The sequence below is a fragment of the Bradysia coprophila genome, unplaced genomic scaffold, assembly GCF_014529535.1.
Source record: "Bradysia coprophila strain Holo2 unplaced genomic scaffold, BU_Bcop_v1 contig_24, whole genome shotgun sequence".
Taxonomy (NCBI): domain Eukaryota; kingdom Metazoa; phylum Arthropoda; class Insecta; order Diptera; family Sciaridae; genus Bradysia; species Bradysia coprophila.
Genome location: NW_023503501.1, coordinates 7,154,895 through 7,167,348, shown reverse-complemented (window position 1 = coordinate 7,167,348; position 12,454 = coordinate 7,154,895). Strand labels below are relative to the sequence as shown.

General features: G+C 35.2%; 1 protein-coding gene across 9 annotated transcripts in view; it reads right to left on the bottom strand.

Moving 5' to 3' along the window:
* LOC119077665 (neprilysin-2) overlaps positions 1-12,454 on the bottom strand; it is a 31,828-nt gene that overhangs the window by 3,859 nt on the left and 15,515 nt on the right. For 5 of the 9 annotated variants that reach the window (XM_037184898.1, XM_037184900.1, XM_037184902.1 and 2 more), the window contains 5 exons: positions 3,899-4,035; positions 2,896-3,494; positions 2,652-2,828; positions 2,439-2,588; positions 2,141-2,367 (listed from right to left, as the gene is read on the bottom strand). In XM_037184898.1, coding sequence (XP_037040793.1) covers positions 2,141-2,367; positions 2,439-2,588; positions 2,652-2,828; positions 2,896-3,494; positions 3,899-4,035 — 1,290 coding nt within the window. Of the gene's footprint in view, positions 1-498; positions 523-2,140; positions 2,368-2,438; positions 2,589-2,651; positions 2,829-2,895; positions 3,495-3,898; positions 4,036-12,454 lie in introns of all 9 variants that reach the window. The other 4 variants (XM_037184894.1, XM_037184895.1, XM_037184897.1 and 1 more) reach the window with 1 other exon arrangement.

The window sequence follows — 12,454 nt, the reverse complement described above, 5'->3', positions numbered from 1 at the left end:
CGTTGCATGCAACACGAATCGTATGCTGGTATATTGTCGCACACGATGTCTTGCCAACCTCGGCTACGCATCGGATTGTCAATCTGACATCTAGTTCGATAATATACCTCCGATTATTGTTACATAAATAACTATTATCACTTGGTTGCATAAATACCTAGTTCGTAGCACAGACGAGTAACTAAACAGGGGCTGCACTGCATGCCTTTTTACAATACATGCTCCAAATATTATTTTCTTAACTCAAAATCATAAAATTGTGGTAAACATAAATGAAATGATACAAGTTGAACTAAATGAAACCACACATTCAACAAAGTACAAATATGGAATAAGCAACCAACATAACAACGAAATTACCAACAGATAAAGTGCAACAAAAATCGAATTGAACAAAAAAATGATTGTACAAAATTGAATGTTTACTTATAAAGCAATTTTCGCAATAATTCTATTTAATTCAATTCGAATATGACTGATAAATTTTCCGAATCATACCCAATTTCTTCATCCTCAACTTCCCTGTAAAAATAAGTGTTTAAAATCCATGAATTAAAAATCAATGTACAATCTGTGTATGTTGTGTGTGTATGGGTTTATGATGATATATAATTTGGCAATGAATGATTTTGTTGAACTTGAATTGATATTTGGATAAATAGGGAAAAATTAAAAATTTAAGTAAGAATTTGCGATTAAGTTTGCTTCAGCTGTTTTGATGGTTCACTCATACAATCACACTGCTTACGTGTGTTTGTGTGGCCTCACCACTATGAACCCTGTATGAAGATATATAAGCAGTGTGTTTGTATTACTGGACCAGCTGGTAAAACAGCTGAAGCAAACATAGGCAAAAATTTGGTTGACATTAACTGTAAAAACAGAAAAATATCATTTGATTCTTTAATGGATTCTGAATGGTCGACAATATTCATTCACAGCTTCCGATAATAATTTTTTTGGCTGAAAGGGTTACCTTGAGGCCCGGAGTGGCTATCAAGTGGTTCTGAAATTAAATATTTTATTTTCCAAGACTTTTGCGTTGGGCCCCAAAAACTGATAGTGTTTCGGGGATTCGTTGGTCAAATAATATGTTAAGTCCGATAAGGTTTGTACTAAGTAGAAATGTTGTCTCATAGTGTCACAACTATTCTCTACACAAAATGGAAACAATTCACTTGGGGATGTTGTCCCCTGAACTTCTTGTTCAACAATCCTTTTGTTAATCCTTTTTTCTACTTACATCGTCTTACAACAGTCTCCTTTGATTCAATTCATTCTAAAAATCCTTCTTGATCATTGTCAGATTCCTAACACAAAGAGCATAACATTAAAAGTCAAAGATCTCGAAACCAACATTAGAAAGTAGTTTAAAGAAGTAGTAGATTCATTGACTGTGATGTGTTTATCGATTGGACAAGGACGCTGTTTGAAGTTTGATGAAATGTTGGCTAATTTTTTACAATTTCTTTAGTGAAGTTTCTTAGTTATTGGTTAGCACGAATGCTTACAGAATGTCAACTATAACCGTGAAAGGTCAGAACAACGTCCATCAATTTGTTATTAGCTTGCAAGAGTTATCACAAGCCCTAAAGGTGCTTTTATTTATGATATATCTAACTGAAATAATATGACTTTGTTGTACGACCGTGCTTCCCGTTAAAGAAGGTTCAATCGGATAATAAGATCTGAGAAATCTCGGTCATCCAAATTTTCGTTTGTCCAGATTTTAATTTCCCGGATAATTTGAGATTTAATGCGATATTAAATGCAGGTCCGTTCCTGCCAGAAAACAATTTTTGATATTGTGTTCAATAAACAGTGACACCCTCTTACGAACATGCAACAATGATACAATTAATATCTGTCGAAAGAATAATGTAAAAGTAAAACTAAGAAAATAACCACATCTGTATCGACAACATCTGTATCGCATCAGTTGTAAAATTAAAAAAAAACGAAAAAAATCGTAAAATGTCACGGCACCCACAATTTATCACATAACTTTTAGCATAGCCTAACGCTAACTTTTAAACAAAGAAATAAAAAAAACTGGATAACACAGAAGTCGTTACCATGAGGATGCAAAGAGTTTTTCCTTTTCATTAAAAAAAAACCAAACGGAAACAAAAATTCTCACCTTCCACTTGTGATGTCAATGCATTCCTTCCATCGCGGTTCCTGTTCTTGTTTACCACTCAATGCTGTACTATATACCAACTGCCGTTTGCGCAGTTCTTCAGTCAGGAAGAATGACGAGAATGCTGTGACACGCCACATCATGTAATTTGCAATTGTTCGCTTCGGAGTTTTGTGCAGTAACTTTCCTAAATCTTCAAAGTACTGCGGTACGCTGACGACAATGATCTACAAAAAGTCACAATCAATTTTGTATAGACGAAACGTTCACTTGCTACGCCGACAAATTGACTCCTTACCTCATTTTCGTTAACGCTTAGACCAGGGGGCAATAAGGCATTAATGTATTCCACCCAAGGTAAGTAATTGTATTTCTTTTGTACTTCATGAAGTGGCATCGGATTGTACAAAGCGGTCGCGTTACGTCTTTTTTCATTGGGAAGCGAGATCTGTGAACATTTTTTGGTTCGCGTTGGGATTTGGTTCAGAAAATATTGATTTCATTTAGTTACGTTAGCCAATGCAATTTCGAATTCCAATGATTCCATAAGCTCACGCTCTGCTCGAGATCGTTCAGCTCCATATATCACAGCCATGTCAACTTGGTACTCATAATATGCTTTGACTATTTTATCCTCTAATCCTTTAATTAAATATTCACGACTTAGACCGATGGCGGCCTGATCAATCTGTAAGTAAATTTGTATTGTTAGAAGTCATCACAAAGTACGTAATTGTGACTAAATTTGTGCGTACATCAATTGTCCTCGACGTGGAATTCTTCAAATCAATTCCGACCGAAAAATCGAATATGTAGTCCATGCTATATCCGACTTTTCTGAAATCCTTGACAGCCTCTATCCAAGTCCAAGCTGATCGATCATCCCATCTGTCCCCCTTGATAACCGGCCATCCACCCAATTTATCCAAAATAGTTATCAATGGCTTAACACCTCGCTCCTCAATCAACGACTTATTCATGCACGCTTTAAACAAATCCTTTGCTAGTGTGAATGGTTTTGCTTCACCTGGCCGTGCCTCTTCGCTGATTAACGTTCTCAGCTGTTCCTGTAATTTGTCGCCGATGATCGAAAATGTATTTATCGAAACCTTTTCGTCGGGAATGATGGTATTTTTGATGAAATTTCCGCAGGCGAAATTGTAAAAATCGTCGCATGGTTCGACCTGGAAATCTATTGCTTCGATAGCATTCGCTGCAGCGTGAATGCAGCCAGTCGTGAGACATACATCGTTAACATTTTGATTGCATGAAGATTTTCTACTGTCTACTGTATTGATATGAGATCCTGGTGAGCCATCTAAAGCCTGAGCGGTAGACTTTGTAAGCAATTTGTCTGAAATTTTACAAATTATTTGGTTGTTTAAATGTTTACCTTACTAGGAAAGTAATAAGGCCATTACTGCCCTAGGGCAAAGCCTTCACCAGCCTTGTAATGTAAAATAGCATACTATAACTGGGAAGTAACTAGTTATCTCGTATCACGGTGCCGCCCTCTGATACTTTTACTCACCTGGATACGAGATAATTCGTTACTTCTTAGTTATAGCAATCTACTATTGTTTGGATGGTGAAATCAATTGATGATACAGAAAATGTAAGGGAATGTATAAGGCAAGTGCAAAAAGCAAAGCGCATGCGCCAATCAGACGACAGTATTTGCCTCACGGGAGAGAAATTTTTGTAGTTATTTGCCCGTGCCTTATAATATCACTCGGATTTAGAGAAGTTTTGACTTACTTTCTTCACGCGATTTGTTATTTAAAATCACAGAAATTAGGGAAATAGCTAATGCAATGATTGCAATCACTCCGACTATGCTAATTAATGTTAACGTCTTTTCTAAAGCTGTTCGCCGTCGCCACCAGCTGGGATTTCTGTAAAAAAAATGAGATAAAAAGTCTTAGAACATTTTGTTTTTCAATGAAATTTTTTTAAATTTAAATTTTAGAGTGGCACATCTTCCACTTCATTTAAGTAATTTTACAAACTGAAATTAAATGCTCGTTTTTGATAAGAATGATATATTCGTCCGTTATTGTGATTACAAATGTTTCTCACCAGAAACTTGTGGAAGATTTTCCCATTTTCAATAAACTTTCTCTATTTCGCAGTTCTCTATTGAATGTTGTGAATAATGTTGAATAGTTACTTAACACCTGTAAAAAGACATTGGACCATGTAAAGACTGCGTGCTCCTTGGAACAGTTCAATACTTTTTTATTTCCGTTAAATGCTCGAATATTACTCGAGTATGCAAATTACCCAACCGTAATTCAATCGTAATAATCGGCTGTTTTTGACAATTTTTCGACTCAGAGAGGGGTTGAGTTTTTTTTGGCTGAGAACTAAACTTCTTGGGGCCACTATGAAGTAAATTATCTGATAAAAACAATTCTGCGTTCAGATATCTAAACGATTCATTATAAGACGACCATCATCTGCGGGTTATGTTCAAAAAAGTACACGTATAACTGCAGAATGTAAGAGCATGAACTTGAGCATGAAAATATAAGATTATTGCTTTAGAAACAAAAGCTGTAACAATACGTGTTTCGATTTCATGAAAATACTTTGATCAAACGACATGGTAAAAAGATGAAAAGTGAAGTTTTCGTGTTGATTAGAGGCGTAGCCGAGGTCAATAAACACAAGAAAACGATATTTTTCATTTTTATCCAGAGTTATGTAATGAAGGCGTACAAAGTAGAGCTTGAAACATGAAAAGTACGGTTTTCGACGCGTGTAGCATGTAAATAATTTCAAAAGGCCATAAGGGACGTTTGTAGACTTTTCATTCGATGTCAAATGTGTGACGGTCTGTACCTTACAAAAATGAGAATTCTGAGACTTCAGTCTTTTAAGCGGTAACACCGAAATAGATATACTTTTTCGGTTGTAATAGAATACCCGGTTATTATTTTTTAAATTTTCCAATAATAGAACGATAGATTGCCCATTCGAGCCCATTCTCTCCCGGAAAAAACTGGTACCATAAAACAATGACAACGAAATTCAAATTTATAGTTTCTGCCTGGACTGGGATGCCAGGCAGAAACTATAATTCGATTATTTCTTTCTACATGAGCCCATGTCATATAATGACCTACTGTAATCTCATTTGGATTCCGATTATATGCCATGTTGTCATAAGGTTTACTCACCTTTTAAACAGTCAGATAATGGACGGAATGAAGTGACAATGTGTAAATGTCTGAGATTCTTTGAAATTTCTTTCTTTTACATAGATAAGTTCAATCGAATTAGAAATGACACATTTATTGGACGATGTTTCGTTTCATATTTCATGTGGATTTGCTTATAAGCGATAAATATCATATTCAAAGTGCAAATAAAAAGCCCCTCGGTTATGAAACAACCTCAATGTATATACACATACACCTAATGGATTTTATTTTAAACTTTTTTTTCCGGTACTCATTACGGTCTATTTGTACAATATTTAGCACCTGCGACAGCATTGCATTATACTTTAACTTTACATATATTGTCAACATGAAGACATAAGACTTTACCTAAGTGTGGAAAAGTCGTACGAAGTGAAGTCTCATCAAGAGAACAAATTTTATGTATGGAATTTAGATACCGACTGGCTAACATATTATACCGAGTACTGAGCCTATTTTAAGCCTCTCCTGGAAACGAACGAATTTCTTCATTATTCTTGTAATTGACGGTCTAGTGTGCAAATTACGAACGTTTTGTTCGGAAAGTGTTGTTATAGATTCTGCTAGATTGGCAACTTTTTGTCTTCTTTTCGCCATATCATAACAAATTTGGATTCTCCCCTGAACAACTTTAAGCTACATCCTCTGCGCTGCCATTAACATACAATGGTTCGATTTGAATAACTAAAATTGTTCAAGCTCTCTGGTATGATAAATTCATCGCTAGATATACCATTCAATTACTCAAGCTGTTGCACATAAACCGAATCTAAATGTCTGACCGACTTCAATGGCATTATAATGCTCGGCTAATATTTCGTTAACAACATAAGTGGAAAAAATTCATTAGCACAAAATAATTTGGAAAATTGCTTCATAATAATGCATGCTCCATGCGGACTTATTAACAACATCCATCCATTGAGAACTGATTTTGATTTCATTCACTTTAATTTTGTAGTCGGGTATAATGACCGAAATGGATGTACCTAGTTACTCTCAACATTAATTGTTATTTGGTGAAAACTTGAATGAATCAAATTCGTTAATGAGGAAGTAATGGACGCAATTCAACTATCAAAGCCTAAAAACTCGTCAAAGATCGAAAGATTCATCTCTTAACTCTCTACAAAATTAAATCCAAATTTAACAAAAACACCTCAATCGCTAGACTAACAATTTAGGGCCCAACAAGGTATACCAAAAGCGTGTAATTAAAATCGAATCATTAGCGCTGTCTATTAAATCAAACCTAAAAATCCACAAAACCAACAATCATGATGCAATTGAAAGTCAGTCAATTATTTTTGTACAGAAAATTATGCAATCAGACAATTCATTTCAATAACATTATCCATAGAAAAACAAAATTTCATTGAATAAGCCGCAAACTGTTCAAGAAAAGGTTAATGATGAAAGAAACACACACTCTCACACACAGCACATGAACACATTTTGCATTGAGAGCTTTAATAGCGTACCATGTGGCGTTGATAGAATTTCGAATTTCACTTCCTATACGGTTCAATTTCAGAAGCTAATCAATTTTCCACCGATTATCTGTTAATTTTTGAGTTAATTTTTCAATTGTTGAACTGTAATTGAAAAAACGCTGGTTGTACAGTAATAGATACGGAGATAGCCTGATACCCGAGCTCGACAAAATAATGAGAAAATGTTTTTTTTTCTAATCAAAAAGCTTTCTAAACGGCAGATTTACTTTTTGTAACGCAGAAATTCCAATTTCTTCAGAAACGAACCGATATTCTGAGTATTAATTGCGACCGATTAGAGATTAAGTCGACTCATAACAGTAAAAATAATAACGTGCAACACAGTCGATTTATTCAGTGACTATGCACAGTGGATATAATCTACGGTTTAGAATTACCAAGTGTTTTATTTATAACAAGTCAAAAGGGCAAACTCTCACCATTAAAACAATTATATAATTAATTACTACTCTATTCGACCAATTAAGCTTGGTGTTTAATTAAGAATGAGAAAATCACCAAAGTCACATTACATAATTTCTTGAAAATTTGTTATTTTTGCAAGTGTGAGGTTCGCAGAACAGCCTTCGGTTAGTTAATTAATCACTTAAGTCTATGATGACTAACAGACCACGGTGTTCTGCAAAAATCGGTTTAAATTATACAGGGAACATCAGTGTAATTTAGACATAGACTTGCTTGAGATGTTCTTCAGCTGGTGGGTGCACTTATACAAACAAAGCTTACAACAAAATACAAAATCAGGCAACACTGCGCATCTCCAGTGAGCTAAATACCAATTTTAATGAGCTAAGGTTTTATTACTGTTACCCGCGTGCTAGTAACTATTTCACCCGCATAAACAAGTAACGACTTTTATTTCTAAGAATTATTATTTATCAGCTGAAAAGCAACTCAAGTAATTTCTTATCTAAGTTTCAATGAAGTCCTAGTATTTAGAGCAAGCAGCCCATAAATAAAACGTGGAAACGTGTTACTGGAAGAAAGTCTTTAAAAAAATGTAAAAATTCTTAGGAAAAAACCTTAGAAAATTCCTAAAAGTGCCTAAAAAATCACACAGAGCCCACCAAGAAAAAAGATCATCTAACGTTCTGGCGTTGAAAATCCTTTGTCACGTAAAACGATCCACCCCTCGATTTAGGTCAGCTTTCGCATGTTTAAATTGACAATATCAGGACTAGAGGTGTGCACCGCCGATTTTACGCCGGCGCGCCGCCGATTTTTGGCCAAATTTTCGGCGCGCCGCCGCCGAAAAATATTGGCTCACGCCGCCGCCGCCGCCGGTTTCATTTTCGTCGCGCCGAAATTTTATACTTTTATTGCTTTCAGCCATTTTAATGGGCGGCAATATAAACTTAAACTGAAATATATATACAACAGTGTGTGCGTGATTACAAGGTTTTAGCAAATGTTTCTATCTCTTAATTTTTTAAGTCAGGTTGCTATATGCTGCTCAGCAAATACACTTATTACTAATTACTTATTACTTATACATTTATGTTTATCAAAATCTCTTATTTGCGCAAACCATAGAGTTACACTCGAGAGTTGGCGTGATGGCCTTTTTTTCGTTTTATCATCTATCCATGTGGCCACTATATGGACAACCCTATCTTTGTAGTTACTTATCAACCCTGAGTCATATGTTGTTCTGTCAAAACGGAAATTATGATGACTCATATCAAAACAAACCATTGCACTTTTTTGCTTCTGAAGATTCATAAAATCTGATTGTTCAATTGCTCGAATATGCAATTGGATACGCCTGTACCGACAATTTGATACGATTTCGCAACCAATTTAGTAGTATTCTTTAATGAAATTTGTGATATTTTTTACTCTGAAACCGTTGACTTTAATTTGATAAATTTTCACTATTTCGTTTAGTTAAATTTGTTCCTAAAATTTATTAATTCAATTACTGTAACGAAATTCACACATTTAAACCGACTCTAAGAACAAACAAACATAACACAAATTCAATGACACAAAATGTCAGACATCAGTACTCATGTAACATCAGTCAAAACAGCAGTAAAAACAACAGCTGCTGGCCACAAGAATACAATTATTAGGAGCATCGGCACCCAAAATGCTGGTTTCCTCTTAAAAGTAGCATTTTCATAGAAAAGCGCCATCTTGCCAACACTCGAGTGTAACTCTATGGCGCAAACCTTCTACTACGATCTCACTCCTACATCGAAGATATGGAAATGTAAAGTCACATCTTCTTAATCTACTAGATGTTCTGACAGTTACTCATAATTTCCCAAGGTTCTGAAAGAATAGGGTATACACTCGCGAAGGCGGTTGAAACCAAATTTGTCAAACGCACTTATTACATATTGTTAAAAAATTAACTTGAAAACAATTATTTTTTGTAAGTTGAAATCGTCATATAAAATATTCCAAACCTAGTTGGCGCTACAGAGGAAAATTTTGGTTCCACCGCTCTCGTGATCAACTCGAAAGTGTCTTAACCTGTTCTTTCAAAACCTTGTTAATCGAAAGGACAATCGTGAGTTTGCGAAAATGACATATAAATTATAAGTTGTAAATTTTAAGTAACCTTCTAGAACATCTAGTATGGAGATGAAGATGTGACTGAAAATTTCCAACTTATAAGTTGACTTATATGTCATTTAGGCAAACTCACTAATCATTCTTGGATTCATTGAATCAGATGTTTTTAAAATGAAGGTCAGGGATTGTACATTCGAAAGATAAAAATGAGATTGTACTTGGATTCGTGGTTGATACTTCAGTTCTTCAGTTTGCAAGATAGTAAGAATTCAGTGTTCGTAAAAAGGATTGCGCACGCTTTTTCAAATGTCTTTGCATTATTTTAGAAAGTTTAGATTTTTTTTTAAATTTATCGGCGCGCCGATCGGCGCACCGCCGCCGACATTAAATTTCTTTCGGCGCGCCGCCGCCGATCCATCACCAGTCGGCGCACCGCCGCCGACTATTTTGAAATCGGCGCACACCTCTAATCAGGACACAAAATGGAATTAGTTGAGGACAGTTAAGTTAACCCAAAATTTATCTCGAAATTTTGTTTGGACAGTTGCTGTAAAATTTAGGCATGAATTTGCTTCGGCTTTTTTTCAGCTGATCCACAGTAACAGCCAAAACTGTTTATACGTCTTCATACGGTTTTACCACTACCAGGACCGTGCGTGTAGCAGCTTAAACTGAATAAACAAATATAAATCGTTCAGATTGTTTGCGTGGATCAGCTGAAAAACAGCTGATGCAAATTCATGTTGAATCACTTACGACTTGCAAATAAATTGAAAAAAACTTTTTCGAACAGAACGGCACAATTAATCTCAATGATCAAATACTAAAGGTTTTCATGCTGAACTTTCACTGCCTATGAGCTAACCTCGAACAATTGTGTTAACTTATTTCGTAGCGCTATATCAATTTTGAGAAATCTCCCAGGATTTTGAGAAACTTACAAATTTTGACAAATCTACGGTCCTGCTGCCTGTGAAACCGAAATAGCTTTCAAATTTTAGCCTTTTTTGAATTAAAGCAACGCACTTCAAGCATGAATGGTACTCTAAATCAGAGGTGAGCCGGTTATCCGAAAAACCGGAATTTTCGGTCCGGTTTGAACTGAACCGGAATTATCGGTTCGGTCTAAACCGAACTGAAGTTTATGGTTCGGTTCAAACCGAACCGAAAATTCCGGTTTTTCGGATAACCGACTCATCTCTGACTAAATAGAGTGCTGAAACTTGACAGTGTATCGAACAATTTTTTGCAGAACAATTTGGAACAAATTTTCATATAAAATAGTACTCTATTTGGCAGCTGTCATTAGGAGCACTTTTGACTGAAGTGCGTTGATAACAGGCAAGTTTTGTGTTAAAAATTGTCTGAATTGCTGATCATTCAATAATTTTTCCCATCATTAATCCATAATTACTATTCCATTCATGTCACAATGTTGATTATCGAAATAATCATATCCAAGCAAGGATGTATTCACTGTCGAAGATATTGCAGCAAATATATATGCGGTTTACTTACCGCGAAAGCGATAAAACAAGTACAATGCCTAACACGAAGTGTAATTCTTTATGATTTGTGAACTGTTAATTTTTGAAGCTTTTTCCGGAATGAGAAAAATATTGACTGTGGGTGAATTCGCTTGCCGGAAATATCAGAATACAATATAGTCAAACTAACCGAGAGTTGCAATTGTTTTGATGGGAATATGTAAGACCGAATTTCGACATTAAATTAATCCTTCCATATGCAATTGTTTCGTTTTTCCATTGTCACGTAATCAATCAAATTTCGAATCAATTTACCAATTACACGCGCCATTTACTTGTTTATTTATAGTTCATATTCTCCTATTGTTTTCTAGTTCGCAGTTATAGCAAAGCAATTATACGTAGTATGATAATCGCTTTGAATAAAATTTAAATAATTTTTTTTTACTAACGTTTTTATTGCGATCATAAAATCTTTTTTGTCTTTTGCATTCCATTCGTTATGTTTGGATTCTTTTGTTTTAATATTTTTTATCGTATGTTCCGTGTGTTCATCTCTTTTAGTTTGTCTATACATATATGAATGTGGTGTTGATTAATAAAAACCTGGTCAACAATTTTTCATTTCTCATTTTTTTCGTGATTATTTTTACAGAGAAGCTTCGACAATTTTCTGCTAAAGTTATGGTAATTTCAAAGAAAACATTGATTGACGAGCACCAGGCCAGACAAATATAGAAAAACGAAACATTTAATAAAACGTCTGCGGTAATTCATTACACTAGTGATACACAAGCAGTTTGGTTGTTTCTGTAAGATTAAGTAAATATTCATATTTACATTAATCAGTCGTAGAAGAGACTTTGCGTGTTTCGTTTACTTACAACGTCTATGAATTTTTATATGTCTCTGTGTGGTACGACTAACATTATGCATCAGCTCGGAGAGGGAGTTTGGGTTCATTTAAACATCGACACATAAAAAATGATATGATGATCCGCGCATTCGGCTCTGGATCCTATTACAGTAGCCACGAAAAAAGTGTGGTCTTCTTACGTCTTTTCCTAGTGCTGAAATAGTGTTGAAAAATTGCAATTTCGTCCAAGGAACGAGGGATGGATAAGCAGAAAACCACCGCTCGTTTAGGAAAAACGCTGTTCCTAGCTTATGTTAAAAGGCTTTTTTAGCCAATTCGATTCATGAACTCGTCTACGGCTCATACTGTAAACCTCTCATTCGCTAAAATGATTATTTATGGCATCGCGTGCAAAGTACCTTTTAGGCTCTATTAGGCTCTACATCCTGCGGGCTCGTGTCATAATACACATCATGACTTTTCATTTTTCGTTCGGGTTACGTGAAAACCGTTCATTTCATCAATGAAATATTTTTTTCGGTGCTCTTTTGGTGAGAAAAGTAGACATTCTCATGCGTCATTCTAGTGATGTTCGATGACGTTTTTTGTTGTTTTTTATATTTTGCTTTTTGTCACTAGTGACGAAATGGATTTTTTTGTCACTCCTTTTGAACCATTAACCGTAGCCCAAACAAACACTCCAAAAAGAGAGATATAAAGTCATTTGC